Here is a 17,890-nt window from a genome sequence, read left to right on the forward strand (position 1 = left end):
TGGTGGCGATGTAACTGTAAACTAGTTTACAGTTTACAGTCCTACCAGCAGTGTAAAAGTGTTCCTATTTCTCCACATCCTCTCCAGCACCTGTTGTTTCCTGACTTTTTAATGATTGCCATTCTAACTGGTGTGAGATGGTATCTCATTGTGGTTTTGATTTGCATTTGTCTGATGGCCAGTGATGGTGAGCATTTTTCCATGTGTTTTTTGGCTGCATAAATGTCTTCTTTTGAGAAGTGTCTGTTCATGTCCTTTGCCCACTTTTTGATGGGGTTGTTTGTTTTTTTCTTGTAAATTTGTTTGAGTTCATTGTAGATCCTAAATGGAACTTTTTTATTTGAGCCACATGTGACTCACGTAGTATACGGTTGTAGGAGGATTTAGAGAGAGAGGGTAGATACAAAGGGACTAGCATTTATTGAGCATCCATTATGTACCAGCCTCTGCTGGCTGCTTTTCATGTTAATTTGTTTTAGATCCTTACAACTACTCTGTGAATTTGGTATTATTTTCATACTTTAGATGAGGATACTGGCTCAAAAAGGTATAGTAATTTTGTTCAGAGAGAGATAATTGATAAGTGGCGAATTCCCAGGTCTATATGACTTTAAAGCTGATATTCTTCACACTGTCATATTTCCTGAAAGCACATGGTTTCAATAAACTTGAGTTTTGGTAGGAATTTGTGAGTAGGTTACCCAGCTTTCCTGGATCTTAATGTAGTTTAGCTATTGAGGCTTCCACAGTATGAATCCTAGCTGTCATTTCTTTTTTTTTTGAGATGAAGTCTTGCTCTGTCGCCCAGGCTGGAGTGCAATGGCGTGACCTCGGCTCACCGCAACCTCCGCCTCCCAGGTTCAAGTGATTCTCCTGCCTCAGCCTTCCAAGTAGCTGGGATTACAGGCATGTGCCACCACGCCTGGCTAATTTTGTATTTTTAGTAGAGATGGGGTTTCTCCATGTTGGTCAGGCTGGTCTCAAACTCCCAACTTCAGGTGATTCGCCCACCTCGGCCTCCCAAAGTGGCAGGATTACAGGCGTGAGCCACCACGCCCAGCCCCTAGCTGTCATTTCTAAAGCTTTGTGACCTTGGCCATGGTATTTGATCCCTCTGAAGCTCAGATCCTCACTGTACAATATGGCTATTAATGGTGATACCTTCTAGGATTGTGATGAGGATTACTTGAGATAATGCAGGTAGGATATTATCAGTGGGGCGATGATACGAGTTTTGTTTGCCCCTGCCAGTTCTAGTATCTAATATGCTGAGTTTCTATATATGAACTGGTAGCAAAAGTAAGAAGAGGTTTTTAATATTTTCAGTCCCCCAGTTTTTGTGCGAGGCTGGAGAACATGGTAGCTAAAAGTATGAGTTCTAGGCGCAACTTCCCTGGGTTTATGCCTGGATTTGGCTACTCAGTTCAGTGAGATGATAAGGGTAGACAGCTTGTAGAACTGTGCCTCAAATGTTAGACCTTTATCTGTTGCAAGTTCTTTTCTTTCCACAAGTAAAGTTTAATATGCCTTATTAAAATGTCCTTTACTATGCAGGGATGGAGCAAAGAATGAGGGAGCTGTTGCAAACAGTATTTCCTGATCCTTTTCTCATTATAAAAGTAATATAAAATCTATAGGTGTGTTTTGTTGTTGTTGTTGTTAACTAGTCAATTGAAGCAGTGGGAGTAGAGAAGGAACAAAAAAACCTGTAACTGATTGCGATCAATTAGTTGTAAACACCGCTGCACTCGGACCAAACACAGGGTGTTTTGTTTTGTTTTTTAAATCACAGAAAATTTCAAGTGGATCCTCTAGAAGATCCAGCTTTACGGTAGATGGCTGCATATTATAATGTGATTTGGGAGCCTGCAGGCCAGCTTTTTGCCTTAAGATTAGTTTCACAGTCTGCCATAGTGTCTGAAATTCTCCCACAATCAGGTTGTAAGAGGCATACCATAAACCCTTAGGTAACGAGGATTACTTAAGATTAGCTGAGTACAAGGCCCGCTGGAGACACAGGGACAAGTTGGAGGATAGACGAGAAGGTGCCCAGTATGAGGACAGAAGGACTTTGGCTACCCCCCACAGTTTGTCCTGCCTGTAAACAGTGGTTGAGTGAGTGAAAAAGGGAGGGTAAATATATACCGTCGTAGAAGCTGAATTGATAGTGGAAGGCTTACCTTAAATTCAGATGTAGAAATGGGACTGACAAATATTCTAGTTTTTAAAATAATTTTAATTTTTTAAAAAATGTATAGCTTTTGAAAAGGAAACCTGGAAATCCTAAGTTATTTTTAATGGCTGTCTGACTAGACTGACAATACTGGGCACCGTAACTGCTGACTTCGTAGCAGTGATAGTCATTTCTGGCCTAGCACTAGCATTTTCCAAGCTCTGTGACTCCTCCCTTCAAGCAGTTTCAAACTCCGACCTGTCAGCCCTTTCCTAGGTACTGTAGGGATGTAGAGGAATAAGACACAAAGTGCTCCTGTCGGAGAAGAACGCTTGCCAGTGGCCAGAGTAGCAAGGCCGGGTGCTTTAAGAGAGGCCTGAGTGCCATGGGAGTTGGAGGCCATTGTCATCATTAGGCTATGAACTTAGGAGGAATCTGTAAAATCATTAGAAGCCCCTTAAGGTTTATGAATAGGGACATGATGGAGTGAGCACTCCGCTTTAGGAAGATTAACTTAATAATAGAATACAGTCTTCCATATTTACAGGTTCCACATCTGTGAATGCAACCAGCTGCATATTGAATATATTTTGGGTAAAAATAATACATATTTTAAAAACGAAACAGTGTGACAATTATTTACATATCATGTACATTGTATTAGGTACTATAATCTAGACATAAAGTATACGGGAGGATGTGTGCGTAAGTTGTATGTAAATACTATGCCATTTTTTAATGAGATCTTGAGTATCCCTAGATTTTGATATCCGTGGCGGTCCTGGAACCAATCCCCCATGGATACTGAGGGACAACTGTATAGTCTAACTTGGGAAAGGAGCAAACTAGAGGTGGGGAGACAGTGGTCTCAACCAGCTGTGACAAAGGGCAGATTGCTGATAAGAGGCTGTGTAGGTGAAGGAGCAGAGGGAGGCAGTATGTAAGGCATCCTTCTGAGGTATGGAATCTGCTAGAAACTGGGACCTTGCGATAGATTCTAATGGTTTCCAAGGCCTTGTACCTGGAAGACAGGTCAGTGAAAGTGTTCATAATGGAAATAGGTAGCTCAGGGAATGAGGAGCCCTGTGGGGGAAATGATTAGTAATTCATATCCAGAAATCTTACGTTTGTAGCACCAGTAGGTCCTCCAAATGGAAATAGGAGGAAACTGGAAAAGTAGGGTAATGGTTAACACCTATTGTGCCCTCTGCCATCAGGATGGCAAAAGACATAAGTTGTCCTGAAATGATTTCTTATTTTAAGTCTTGTAATGCTGTTCATGAGCAGCAGTGTGAAGTGGTAAAGATAACTCCAGATAAGGAGCCTTTGATCTGTAGCACCCACATTTACACTAACAAACTCTCTGACTTTGGGCAAACTGCAACCTGTGGACTTAGATATTTTCATGAAAATTTGAGTTGGAGGAAACAAAGGCATAGGTCTAAGTCCTCCCAGTGCCAAAATTCAGGAATTCTAAGTGTCGAGGTAGTGTTTGATGTTTATATATAATAATTTCTGTGTGAGAGTTTGAAAACGGAAGGATTTCAAGTTTTATAATTTTTTTCTACCTTCTTTAGCGTATCTAATAGTTACTTACTGAGTACTCTTCTAGGTGCTTGAAAGCAAACAGAACAGTATAAAAAATTTTGGAGTTTGTACTTACCTTCTAATGGCCAGTCCTTCCACAGTGGCTGAGTGTCTGCATGGGCCACGGCACACGCTCATTAGGCAGCTGCTATGTACAAAGTACTGTTAGGTGTTTCTTATGTACATTTTATCCTAATAGATTTTTCGTATTAAAAATACAGCAATCTTTGCTTTGCATAGTAGTGCAGGACTGTAACCATGACCGTGCAAGCTGAACCCATGCAAAGCAATCTTTATAATCAGTGGGGAAAATTATGATTGCTCTGTGACTTTTAAAATTTTTTTTATCAAAGAATTAAAAACTCACTGTTGATTCCAAATGTGTACGGAAACAAAAGAGATAATAAACTAATAGTTATTTAATATGCTGTAACAACAAATTAGAAACATTGAGAATTAAAGTGTGTTTTCTTTGTAACAAACTTAACAAGAGTAGTTTGAGCAAGGGTTGCCTTCTTCTGGTATAATTTATATACATATATAGAGCAAACATCTTTTCTGTGGCTTTGCAAATTGTCATACTGTATTTTGTTTGGATCAGCTTCCAACATTTTATCGTTTATGCTTTCAGTATTGTAAAATACCTCTCAGTTTCTTTAGCATGCAGTTTTTTTTTTTTTTTTTTTTAGCGTCTCTTCCTCTAGGACGTTGTCATTCTTTTCATCACTCCCACTTTCTTCATTGCTAAGTTGGCCTCTACAAGTTCCTCTGGCCACGGATCTAGGCTCCCTCTGATGCTGACAGTGGCAGCATCCTGCAGCGTGCTCTTTCTTCTGTAATTCCACTGATGTGCCATTGGGATTTCAGTTCCAGCATTAGCTTTTGTTTCAGTTTCTTTGTTCCACATTCGTCTTTATGATCAATACCCTCTTCTGATTGTTCATTTTTATAAAATGTCGTGGGTGTTATCACTGGGCAATAAGGAGACAGTACAGCGAAGTACTTTGCTGTCTTGGTGTCACCTGCATAACAGGTGTGCAGTGATCAATCACTGATAGACTTGAAGAATGATGTGATTGGTCACTGATCATGATTTGGGGGCTGAAGTTAGCAGCAAAATTTGTACTTTATGCAACTACTCAAGAGTTAATATGCCCTGGTAACTGAAGTTCGAACTTGTTTTATTGAGGGACTGGTGTCATTTAACGAAGCCATGATAACAAATCTGTGTATAATAGTATGCGCAAAGTGAGAACGGCCTGTATTGCAGATGTTCCTGTCTCCTTTTTTTGTAATAGACAAAATCATTAAGAAAAAATGAAACTTGGCCAGGCGTGGTGGCTCACACCTGTACCAGGACTTTGGGAGGCCGAGGCGGGTGGGTCACTGGAGGCCAGGAGTTTGAGCCCAGCCTGGCCAACGTGGTGAATGAAACCCTGACTCTACTAAAAATACAAAAATTAGCCAGGCTTGGGGGCAAGTGCCAGTAATCCCAGCTACTCAGGAGGCTGAGGTGGGAGAATTGCTGGAACCCAGGAGGCGGAAGTTGCAATGAGCTGAGAACGTGTCACTGCACTCCAGCCTGGGCAAGAGAGCAAAAACTCCATCTAAAAAAAATAAAATAAAAATAAAACTCATGATATTGACCTGGCTTTCACTTCAAACACAAGTTTGGTCAGTTAGTATATAATGTAGAGAACAAGAGCTACATGGCTTGGTTCCAGAAGAAAATGTGTAAGCAAAAAATGTATGTATCTGAAGCAGGTGCCTGGTGTCCCCCTTTTTTTTCTAAATGAGAGGGTACCTGTGTGGTGCTAAGTAATTTGAGTGCAGTGGAAAGAGGACAGGTTTTGGAGTCATACTGTAAGTGTGTCATTTAACCTCCCTGGCCTTTGTTTTCTCTCCTTTCAGATGGAGATGCTGTATCTTAAGATTGTTGGAAAGATTAAAAGGAAACTATTGCAATGCCAGGCACAGGCTGTGTCCAATATTTCTTTACTTTCTAAACTAGAATTTATCATTTAGATTTATTTCCCACAGTTGTTTGGCATTTATTTTGTGTTGTCTAATTTGATGCAAAAAGAATGATTTTGGAATTAACACATCTATCATAACAATGTAAAAACATACGATGCAGATAGATCATAAATAATGTAACCTGTCAGCCTCAAAAGTGGTTAAATTTAAAATGGTAACTTAAGTAATTTTTCTCAGTAGTATCAATCACATGTCTCAGTAATGGTTATTTTAAATTTAAGGTAAAATTAGATTTATTTTATTTTTAGGGGAATAGTGTAAAGAATATTTGTGTTTGACACAATTTTATTGATAAAATTTTCTCTCCTATTTTCTGAAATGATCCCTGGAAAGCATAACGTATCTCATTTTATAGACAATATGTTCTCTGTAAACCCTAGCACGCGTCGGTTTGCTTCATTGTATTGTCCCATCAGTTTCTTACTCAAGTGTGATAGTTGGGTAAGTTTCGCTTTAGATGCCTGTTTTCCATAGTATTTTACCAGAGAATCAATCTGAGATGACGGACAAAGACCTGTTTGACGCTTTTCAGTAATGTAGGGAACTACAGTCAATTTAAAATAACTAGCATAAAGGTTACTATTAAGCCATTCTGAAAATGTGTGCCCCTTCTGCCCTGTTTTTACATGTGGCCCATTGTGCATAGCATGTGACTTATCACTACAGGATATGTGACTCAAATTTATCACTTTCTCTTTCCTCTAGCAACAGAAGAGAAGAAATCTCTGAAACGAACTTTTCAGCAAATTCAAGAGGAGGAGGATGACGACTACCCTGGCAGCTACTCTCCTCAGGATCCTTCTGCAGGACCCCTCTTGGTAGGTCTTGACCCCCAGAGAGTAGGGAAGAGTGGCTTAAAGTGACCTCTAGTTGAAGACGATGGCCACAAGGTGGCACCAGTGACCACTGGTATGGAATCATCAGAGGGCACCTCTCAGGGGCCCCGTGCATCATCCTGCCCAAAGGAGCTTGCCGGATGGCAGGTGTCACTGTGTCTTTGAGTGCCATAACTCTGGGATGGGCTTATGTTTTCTAAAGTACTTGGACTTGGTTTTTTCAGTCCTAGAAATTAAGAATATTCTTTAAAAATAGATTTTGGAGAAAGGGATAGATAATATTACAAAGACATTCAAAAGTCTTCTACCGTGGCCTGTCTCCAGTAGCATGGTAGTTTTATAAAGTAAATAACTCATTAATATTTAAAGACAGTCTATGTGTCAATAGCAAATTTGCTGCACTGTAGCCTATTAAATATTAAAACAGGGAGTTAGTCTTTACCCATGTGTTTGTGTTATTTGGCTATACAGGTTAGTTTACAAAATCTAAATGAAAGAAGTTGGGCACAAGGTGACAGTTTAAGTAACTTGACCAGTGTCTTAATTTAGATCCAGGGGTGTCTGACTTCAGAGCCCATGCTCTTTTCAAGGGTTGAGGGGGGGCTTCATCTTATTTTGCCTAAAACAGCTTTATTACACATGGTCATGCTTAAAGCCTATGTAAATAGGAAGCATGTCTAGTTTGTGTTATGTTACGGTGTTGAGTTAGACTAGGGATTAAATGACAGCAGTGTTGGGTCATATATCTTTGGATTTAAACACTTTAAAGACGACAGCCTAGATTATTACCTTTCAGGGTAATCTGACTACCATCTACAGAGCTAGCTACTCCTTGGTGATTATGGAGTGGCCTGTTAGCATTGTTTTCTGACAATTTTAAGAAACTCCTTTTTGATATATACAGAAAATGCATCCCTGGTTTACTTTTCTTGTTTTTTCCCCCTTGATTTATAATAAGTCTGATACATTTAATTTTGGGAGTGACATTCATTTTGTCAAGAAAACCCAAGAAAGAATTGAAGTAGGTTGATCAGTCAACATATAATTTTTTCCTTCTTCTTCTTGAGACAGGATCTTGCTCTGTTACCCAGGCTGGCGTGCAGTAGCATGATCATAGTTCACTGCAAACTCAACCTCCGGGGCTCAAGTGATACTCCTACCTCAGCCTCCGAAGTAGCTGGGACTATAGACATGCCACCATGCTTGGCTAATTATTTTATTTTTATTTTTTTGTAGAGACAGGGTCTCGCTATATTGTCAAGGCTGGTCTCGAACTCCTGGGCTCAAGTGATCCTCCTGCCTTGGCTTCCCAAAGTGCTAGGATTACAGGTGCGAGCCACCACACCTGGCCACAGCACCCAGTTGTTAACATCTGATATTTATACCTTTATTCTATACTGGAAATGATACATCATTTGAAATTAAGCAACATGAACCAAACTCCATTGTTTTGAATTGCCAAAAACATGTTCTTTTAGAATTTAAAAAAAAATTCAGAATTTCATTCATGTTCTGCCATGGACTTAGATAAACTAATTTTGTAGATTTTGTTAGAGTCCGTGACATTGACTTACATCTAAGCTCTGGGGCTAAGAACAGTTTTTTTAAGAAATGGCAGGAATGACTGTTCTTAGAATTTGCCTCCACCTCATTTAACTCCAACTAATTTTCTTTAAACCCCATGTCTTAATGGATAGTGTTGTTTGTGTTTTCATCTTACAGACTGAGGAACTAATCAAAGCTTTGCAGGATCTGGAAAATGCCGCATCAGGGGATGCTACTGTCCGACAGAAAATTGCTTCTCTGCCCCAGGAAGTGCAAGATGTTTCTCTATTGGAAAAAATAACAGGTGAGAAGGTAGAGTTTAGGTAAAAGGTGAGGAAAGAGGGACATAACTGTAATGCAGTAACCCTAGGCCATACTTACGTCTGCAGGTATAGACTACTTTCCATGTTGTATTGGTTGCTCTACCATCTTGGGATTTGCAAACATAACTCACATGGTGAACAAAGAAACTTCTGAAATAGTCAAAGCTTGAATAGTGATTCTAGGAATTATTGCAGAAATGCTGGTGTGCCACAACCTGTGGCTCTCTAAATAAGGTCTGTTAAAAACATAGTACAAATTGTGTGCGTGTGGGGTGGGTGGGGGAGATTAGGTATTATTCTGTCTGTTAGACTCATAACCCTCTTACTAAAAGAAAAAAAATTATGATTCAGGGCTGTGTGATTTATGCCCTGCTCTCTGACAAGCCCTGTAGATGATAGTGCCTTCAATGCCAGGAATTTCAGGTGTGTGTTAGACATGTCATTTTGCCCTAATCGTGACCTCCCTAGTTAAACAGTGAGGGGCAGTTGACACGATTCCTGCTTTCCGTATGGAAAATTGAAAGGAAGGAATGAAGCATGAACTAATATTGACAGTAGGCTTTGCACTGGTACTTCTGTTGTTTGTGATAGTCTTTGGAGATGACTGAATGTGTGTCTCCATATTGCATAGGAGGACATTGAGGCTTTGAGAAGATAGGTGTCTTGTCCAAGGTCACACAAGTAGTGGATCTTGGGATTCTAATCTAGGCTGCAAAGCCTATGTTCCTCCCCTTACAAAAGCTCAGACCTTTCATTCCGCTGTCTTCCAAAAGCCACCATTTTCCCACTCCAGTCCCTTGACTTGGCTGCTTCTCTTAACTTCTTCCATATCTATCTAAAGGAAATCAAGGTCACTGATGAAATATTTCCCTCAACAAATATTTGAGGCCTACCTATATCCCCTCATGTGAAGTGTCAAGAAGAAAAATAAAGCCGGGCGGTGGGAGCGGAGAATGATTGCCGGCGGTATTAATGGTATTTTAAAGGTGTTTGGGGAAAGTCTTTCTGATGAGATGACCTTGAGCAGAGACCCGAAAAATCAGGAAGCAAGCCATGAGGATATCCAAGGGAAGGAAGTGCCACCAGGCAGAGGAAGCAGCACAGGGAAAGACCTCAGGCAGTGGGCGTACTGGGTTGGAGAACACAGCTCCGAGGCCTTCTGAGTCATGCAGGAAGCATCTCAGCCCCTCACTCTGCTTTCCCACCCCAGGAATTCACCCCACTGGGACCCGTAGTCTCTTGATTCCTCCCCCACCTCTTCCTAGCCCTCGAGTCCTCATTTTCTTCTTTATTCAGATTGGAGTCTCTCTTTTCACTTCCTCACACACACCTTCAACCCATTTTCTTCTCTTTCTCCCTTCACTGTAGTCTCCTGGCAAAATCCCTTCAGTGTAGTCTCCTGGCAAAATCCCTAAATAGGTTAAATCACATTTTAAAAATACTTGCTACTAAAAGGACCACTTCATGTATTCTTACTGTCAAAATCATAATCTGCAAAAATTGCAAGCAAGTTAATGTAAAGCTAGCCATGTATGTAATTTCGTTTCTCTGTTTCACTGACCTAAAGGTCTCACATAGCTTCCTTCTAAAATACTTGTTTTATTTTGATTTTTAATTGTGGTAAAATACATTAAAATAAACTACATATAAAATGGTAAGCTACATAAAACGTAAAGATGTGCAGTTTAGTTGTGCTAAGTATTCTCATGTTGTTATACAACCAGTTTCCAGAATTCTTTTCGTCTTGCCAAACTGAAACTCTATACCCATTAAACAATAACTCATCATTTTTCACTTCCCATATCACCTGGCAACCACCATTCTTTAAATTTAGCTTTTTGTCTGTTTCTTTCCCGAACCTGTGCAGCGGAATGTGGCTGGGAAAAACTAACATGTCTGAGTTGACTTTTCCTCCTAGTTCTCTGCATGGACATGGTGTTTTCTAAACCCGCCTCTCTGTGTATTAGATCTGCTCCTTCCCATCTAGCCAAGGCCATTGCTCCAACAATGCTCCCCCTTTCTCCTGCATTTTCCATTTTTTACTCTTTACTGGATCATTCTCAATAGCATAAAAACATGAATTTTTCCCCCACTTGGGAAGATTTTTTTCTTGACCCCATGTCTTCCTCTAGCTACTGCCTCATTTCTCTGTTCTTTTTAGCCAAACCACCTGAATGGATTGCCTGTGCTGTCTCTCCACTTCCCGTCCTCCCAGTTGCTGATGATTTCCTTGTTGCTGAACTCAGTGGTGGATTCTCTGCCCCCATCTTAACTTCACCCCAGTAGTATTTGGCCCAGTAGATTATTTCTTCTTCCTGAAAATACTTTCTTCACTTGGTGTAGTAGTTGGAATAATGCCTCCTGGCCCCCCACCCCCCAAACGCCCATGTTTTAATCCACAGAACCTGTGTATATGTAATCTTATATGGCCAAGGGACTTGGCAGATGTGATTAAATATCTTGAGATGAGGAGATTACCCTGGATTATTTAAGAGGGCCCAGTGTAATCACAGGGTCCTTGTAAGAGGAAGGTAGGAGAGGGGGAATGAGAAGGAGGTATTACCGTGGAAGCAGAGGTTGGAGCGATGTGCTTTGAAGATGGAGGAAGCAACTGTGATAAGGCATAAGATAATTAATTGGTGATATTCTAAGCCACTAAATTTGTGGTGATTTGCTGCAGTAGCAGTGGGAACTAGGACCCTGCATTATTCTAGCTTTCCTCCTTTCTTTCTGTGTCTGTGCAGCCTCCTTGCTGGTTTCTCCACTCCTCCTTGACCTCTTCATATTGGCCCCTTCTTTAGCTGCTTTCACGGCAGCCATTCTCAGCCAATTTCATGACTGTAAATAAGAGTTTTTCTGCGGATGATTTCCTAATTTACATCTCGTGTTGACCCTTCCACCTTGAACTTGAGACCCGTATATCCAACCTCCTACTCAGTTTTATTAGTTGGATATCTTGATGGGCATTTCAAGCTTACTCTGCCCCAAACTGAACTTCTGACCTTTCCTAAAACTTGTTTCACTCATGGTCTTCTCAGTAAATGGCCCTCATTGTTCCTGTTGATTGGGACCAAAACCGGCATCTGATAGCCTATCACCGCCTCTACTACTGCCACCTGGTACAGGTCTCTACCGTGTTCACTTGATTTATTGCAGTAGCCTCCCAGCTGGTCTTGCTGCTTCGTTTGTTCCTCTTGCTCAGCCATCATTCTATTCTCAACATAGTAATCAAAGTGATCCTCTTCAGTAGAAGTCAGATCATGTCTCCTGCTCCACATAACACCCCCACGACTGCCCCCATCACCAAAGTAAAAGCCAGAGCCCTTTTTTTTTTTTTTTTTTGAGATACAGTCTCATTCTGTTGCCCAAGCTGGAGTCAGTGGCATGATCATAGCTCATTGTAACCTCAAACTCCTGGACTCAAGCAATCCTCTCATCCTGGCCTCCCAAAACACTGGGATTACAGATTTGAGCCCCCTGCCTGGCTTTAAAGCAGAGTCTTTCACTGGCCTCTGTTACTGCATAGACTTTTACTGTTTTCCCCTCACTCACTGGTCAGGTCATATGGGCTCCTTGCCAGTCACTCTTTCCTCCTAGCACCTTTGTACTTGCTGTCTCCTCTGCCTGAAACGTTCCTCCCAGATAGTTACGTAGCTGGTTCTCATTTTCTTAGGCCTTTGTTTACGTATCACCTTAGCGAAGCTCACCCTGACCACCTTTTTGAAAATGTTGACCCCCCCCCTTCCAGTGCCCCACCCTTTCTCCTCTGCCTTCTTTTTGTCTGTAGTTCTCTTCAGCTGATAAGTAAGCATAATATTGTATATTCATTCTCTTCCTACCTGATAATATAAACTTGAGGGCAGAGTTTTTTTGTCCTTTTTATTCTCTGCTGTTTCTAAGAGCCTAGTTATAAGAACTCAAATTTGTTAAACTAATTGGAAGGTTTTGAGCAGAGGATTGGTGGGCATAAAGCCTGATTGGGGTGGGCTCAGGAGGAGAGCAGGTGGCTACACTTCTATGAAAAGAGTTTAGCTGCAAGGGGGAGCAGGGAAGCAGGTCAGTAGTGGGAGAGTGGTATGTGGGTGGAATACATGGCAGCAGGTTTGTGTGCTAGTGGTGTTCTTCAGGAGGGAGAGAGAGAATTTGCTGAGGTAGAGAAGACATGGGACGGCTGCAGAAGTTTAGTCTTTGAGGAAACAAGAGGGAATGGGATGTGCATGCCACTTGGAGGACTGGCCGAAAGAGGCACTTGCCACTCCTCTGATGGGTGAAGGAGAGCAGGGAGCGTGAGGACAGCATGGGTAGGTCCCCCGAAGCGAGCATCTGGCTTCTGCATTTGCACTGCGTATTTTGTATAACTGACTAAACTATTATAAGTTACTTTTCTGGGTTGTAATTATTTGTGTAAATGAATTATTTCCTTTGTAAAAGTTATTGAGGCTGCAAATTGATTTTCTTTTTAATCTTAAAAATTAGTTTTTGCCATTTTTTGCCACAGGCACCTAAACATCTTAGTGAATTAACCATTTTTTAAAAACGATCAGTCAAGCAATAACAAAACTGAAACCAACCTAACCACCCCAGGAGCTTGCTCATGGACTGAGCCCCTGAGCAGGAAGGAGAAGTTTGGCGGTCCTTTATCCTCTGTGACTGAGGAGATCTCTTTCCTTTGTGTTCCGTTCCGCTCACTTCTTCCCCCTTCACCAAGGACATTCTTTTGTTTCCCATCCCTGGGGAGGGTAGAGGTGCCTAATCTTTGGCATCACACCCAATCTGGAATCCTTCAGCGGTTCCTCTTGCAATATTCACATTAAGAAGGCATCGAAAAGCCAGATGGCTATTTGCCAGAGATACTGTGTTGGGAATTCTTAAATCCTAGTTCCCCAGGAGAATGCGAGCTCTCACCTCTGACAGCCTGTATGCATAGGGAGTGTCATGGAACTGTCCCATGGTACTGCCGGAGTCTCTGGTGCCCTTTGTTTCAAAGCACCAACCTACTCTTTTGATTCATTCAGGCCTCTTAAAAATGAGGTATACATATTTAAAATTCTAATCTCACCACCACCCACACATAATTAATTATATCAGTTCTTTGTAAATACAGATCCTGCTTTTGTTTCTTCTCATTTCTTAATTATGAGCCTTTGTTCATCACTTCTTCCCAAAAATACCCTTAATGTTTTTCCACCCCCAAAGCATGAGTTACAACCCATTAATTGGGTATGAAGTCAGTCTGGTAGCTGATGACCAACAGTTTTTGAAAAATGGAATAAAGTCATCCTGGCTAACACAGTGAAACCTTGTCTCTACTAAAAATACAAAAAAATTAGATGAGCGTGGTGGCGGGGGCCTGTAGTCCCAGCTACTCGGGAGGCTGAGGCAGGAGAATGCCATGAACCTGGGAGGCGGAGCTTGCAGTGAGCCGAGATCATGCCACTGCACTCCAGCCTGGGTGACAGAGCAAGACACCATCTCAAAAAAAAAAAGGGGGGATAAAATAGAAGATAGAGCACACATAGTAAGAATGGGTATTTTATGAAATGCTGCTTTCATTTTTCTGTGTATTTACATAAGTGTATTTCTGCTGTGGGTCATGTTCAGAAACATTTAAAAACCTCTTTCTTATCAGACTTTACATTTTGTCGAATGTAGGAAGAAGTTCATCCCCAGGTCCAAGGCTTACGTAGTTTAAGAGACAGAGTACTATAGATCATTTTAGAGATCTGGCTTCGAGTCCCAGCATCTCAGCTCACTGCATATAGAAACCTGTCATGTAGTTTTGGTTTTTTTTTTGGCAGGGAGGGGGTCTTAGTTCCCACACCCAAGAAATAAGTGCATGCTATTTTTTATTCCAGTGGAAAGTAAAAAGACTACTTAATGAAATACAGTGGTCCCACCATATCCATGGGGGTTTGGTTCCAAGACCTTCTGAGGATACCAAAATCCAAGGTTGCTCAAGGCCCTTAAATAATAAAATGGTGTCGGATTTGTCTATAACCAACGAACATCTTCCCATATACTTTAAATACTCTCTAGATTACTTATCATAGCTAATGCAATGTAAATGCTATGTAAATAGTTGTTATTCTGTATTTTTAAAATTGTGGGTTTTTAATTGTTATTTTTATTGGTTTGTGGGGTTTTTTGGTCTGAGTATTTTCCATTCATGGTTGGTTGAATCCACAGATACAGAACTCACAGATATAGGGGCCAACTGTAATATAAATGAAAGCACTTGAAATTCTCAGAGACAAGGAATGATTTTTTCACAGGTGATCTTCAGTATCTCTTTATGCTTGTTTTGTCAGGAGAGCTTTTGCAGGAACAGGCATTTAAAAAGCCTTTTCCAGATTCCCCCCATATACAACTTCCTCACTTCAGGTAATTGAGTAGTGTCCTGTCTTGTTGACAGAGTGAATGCCTTTGGATTTCTTGCTCAATCAACTCATTGTTTGTCCACAGGTTCTGGCTTATTCTCAGACTGTATATTGGGAGAGAAACCGTTAACCTCCCCCAGAAACGTTTGTAATCATACCTATGTGATTTGTATATTTTCTCTATTTTTTGGTCTCATTTGTACTTAGACAAAGAGGCAGCTGAACGTCTTTCAAAAACAGTAGATGAAGCATGTCTGTTACTAGCAGAATATAATGGGCGCCTGGCGGCAGAACTGGAGGACCGTCGCCAGCTGGCTCGGATGTTGGTGGAGTATACCCAGAATCAGAAAGATGTTTTGTCGGAGAAGGAGAAAAAGCTAGAGGTGAGTGCATTGAAAGGCAGACCCAGACTGCTCACGTCTCCCTTCCTGTAGCCCACATTAGGAGGTTTTTATTATGCTTTAATTAACAACATTTTTATTGTTTAAAAATTCAAGATGTGAATTCTGAACATCCATCAGATACTGTAACTATTTGAGCCCAGTTAAAAATTGAAGTCATGTTCTTATTGTCCAGGACAGAACAAACTGGATTGTAGGAAACAAACAGTGAACTCTTAATCACAGCCTTAGGATCTTAATATTGCTTTCATTTGAACTCATGTTTTAAAAAAAAAAATTACGAATTGAGGTACAAAAAGAATAGCAAATCAGTGAAAACCAAAGAGTATGTTTGGTAGTATTCGGGAAGTGCTGAAAAATGTTTCTTTCAAGTCATTTGGAGGTTTATTTCTTTTTTTTTCAAGACGGAATCTCGCTCCATCCCCCAGGCTGGAGTGCAGTGGTGCCATCTCGGCTCACTGCAAGCTCTGCCTCCCAGGTTCATGCCATTCTCCTGCCTCAGCCTCCCAAGTAGCTGGAACTACAGGCGTCCACCACCACGCCTGGCTAATTTTTTGTATTTTTAGTGGAGACGGGGTTTCACCGTGTTAGCCAGGATGGTCTTGATCACCTGACCTCATGATCCGCCCATCTTAGCCTCCCAAAGTGCTGGGATTACAGGCGTGAGCCACCTCACCCAGCTGTTCGGAGGTTTATTTCTGACTTTATCCATGCTGCGGCCAAGAAGTTGTCTGCCTCCAAGATCTCTCTGTAATTAGCTCTTAAATTTCACAGTAGTATTTATATAGCACAGTTCTCAAAACTGTAGAAGAAGACCACATTTCTACCCTGGGTTGAGGACATTAGTCCGAGTGACCTTGGGGAGGGAGTTCAGAAACATTTCCTCACCATATACTTGTTTGGCTTTGTAATTAAGTACATGGTGGTTTACCCTCAGTACTTGGTCCCGTGGGATAACAGAGCCAGCACTGTGGATGTTTGGGAACTTTTGCTGCCCTGGGCTGCTGCACTTCCTTTTCAGGAATGTCTGCTCTCCTTTTTTTAAGAGATATGGAAAAGAGTTGCAGCCAGTGGTTTTGTGAAGGAGGACACTTCTGAGTTAGAGAGCCAGTCATGTTGTATTTCAAGAAATACTTCTTAAATCCCACTCAGAGTAGACAAGGGACAGGGAGAGCCATGTCACCTCCGTGCTCAGGAAACGTGCTCTGGCACAGAAGGAGGGAACATTGAGCTAGCTCTGAGGCTGAGATCATTGTATTTGCCTTTCAGCACGGTCATCTGACTTGAGGGGAAATGAGTGGCAGGCACTTTTTACCGTATCCTTACCTGCAGTGATTCTGGGAACTGTGTTGTGTAGTGGTAGCAGGAACTTCACGTTCGTAGCCTGCTTGAATGTGGAAGATGGGAAAGGGCTGTAAAAATCCTACGGCTTAGATTTAGACATCGGCACTGACCAGAGATCCTAAAGGGAGTTTTACAGGCAGTACCAGACGGTCATTTATCTGAAATGCTCATCTTTCACTGAGGAAGCATTTTCAGCACTGTGCCCCGGGACTAATAAGAGAGTGTAATTAATGATTCTGGTTGTAAGTCACCATGCCATCTGTTGAACTGCCCCTTGGCGACACATTAAGGGCTTTCTCTGATCTGTCAGACATTGATTATCATGAGCAGCTGTTGCTGGGTAGAACGTTGCAAGCAACCATAGAGGACAGAGTCTTTGAGGAGATCGGGTTGGTAGAGCTGGTTAACTCTTTGTTCTGTTTTCCCTCCCCACAGTTGCACTCTGCTCTGTGTATTGTTGGGGAATCAGTCTGGTTTTTGTAGAACTAGTGGTTTGCTGGACACCACGAGAGGGCATTAAGATGGAGAAACAGATTAGAGCTTTGGATGTGTTCTGTAACTTTCCCGTCTGCATTGCTCTGCCCGGTTCATTCAGTGGAATGGGGCTGGCATTCCATTGCTGAAGAAGTGGAACAGAAAGGCCCCACCACTGGAACCAAAGTACAGAGTCTGAACTGAAGGTTCTTATCTCAAACCATGTCTCTGAGGCACATGAGCAGAACCATTTATTGTAAAAAATGGAGCCGATTTGCTGCATTAAAGAAAGCAAATGACTAGATACAATATAAGGTTTTTTTTCTGAGATGGAGTCTCGCTCAGTCACTCAGGTTGGAGTGCAGTGACGTGATCTCAGCTCACTGCAGCCTCCACCTCCCAGGCTCAACCAATCCCCCGTCTCAGCCTCCTGAGTAGCTGGGATTATAGGCATGTACTACCACGCCCGGCTAATTTTTTTTATTTTTAGCAGAGACAGAGTTTCACCATATTGGCCAGGCTGGTCTTGAACTCCTGACGTCAAGTGATCTGGCTGCTTCACAGTATAAGATTTGAGAGATGGTTTTAGTTCTTTTATTTATCCACGCTTGCTAAAAATGTAGGCAGTCTGCTCTCCTGAACCTAAGATTTTTCTCTCACATTTTGTAATAGACTGGTCCTGTCCCATCACATCCATGTGGTGGCCCAACTTGATAAATGTATGCCACTTGAAAGATGCGTGAGTACTGTGAATTCCTGCAGATTGCCCAAAAGTCTCTCTGCGTGATGGGGC

The 17,890-nt window shown here is 41.6% G+C and overlaps 1 protein-coding gene across 2 annotated transcripts in view; it reads left to right on the plus strand.

Moving 5' to 3' along the window:
* RPRD1B (regulation of nuclear pre-mRNA domain containing 1B) overlaps positions 1–17,890 on the plus strand; it is a 60,437-nt gene that overhangs the window by 18,558 nt on the left and 23,989 nt on the right. For both annotated transcript variants that reach the window (XM_009233570.4, XM_054541782.2), the window contains exons 4-6: positions 6,503–6,615; positions 8,356–8,482; positions 15,086–15,261. In XM_009233570.4, coding sequence (XP_009231845.2) covers positions 6,503–6,615; positions 8,356–8,482; positions 15,086–15,261 — 416 coding nt within the window. The remainder of the gene's footprint in view (positions 1–6,502; positions 6,616–8,355; positions 8,483–15,085; positions 15,262–17,890) is intronic.

Source organism: Pongo abelii, chromosome 21 (assembly GCF_028885655.2).
Source record: "Pongo abelii isolate AG06213 chromosome 21, NHGRI_mPonAbe1-v2.0_pri, whole genome shotgun sequence".
Taxonomy (NCBI): Eukaryota; Metazoa; Chordata; class Mammalia; order Primates; family Hominidae; genus Pongo; species Pongo abelii.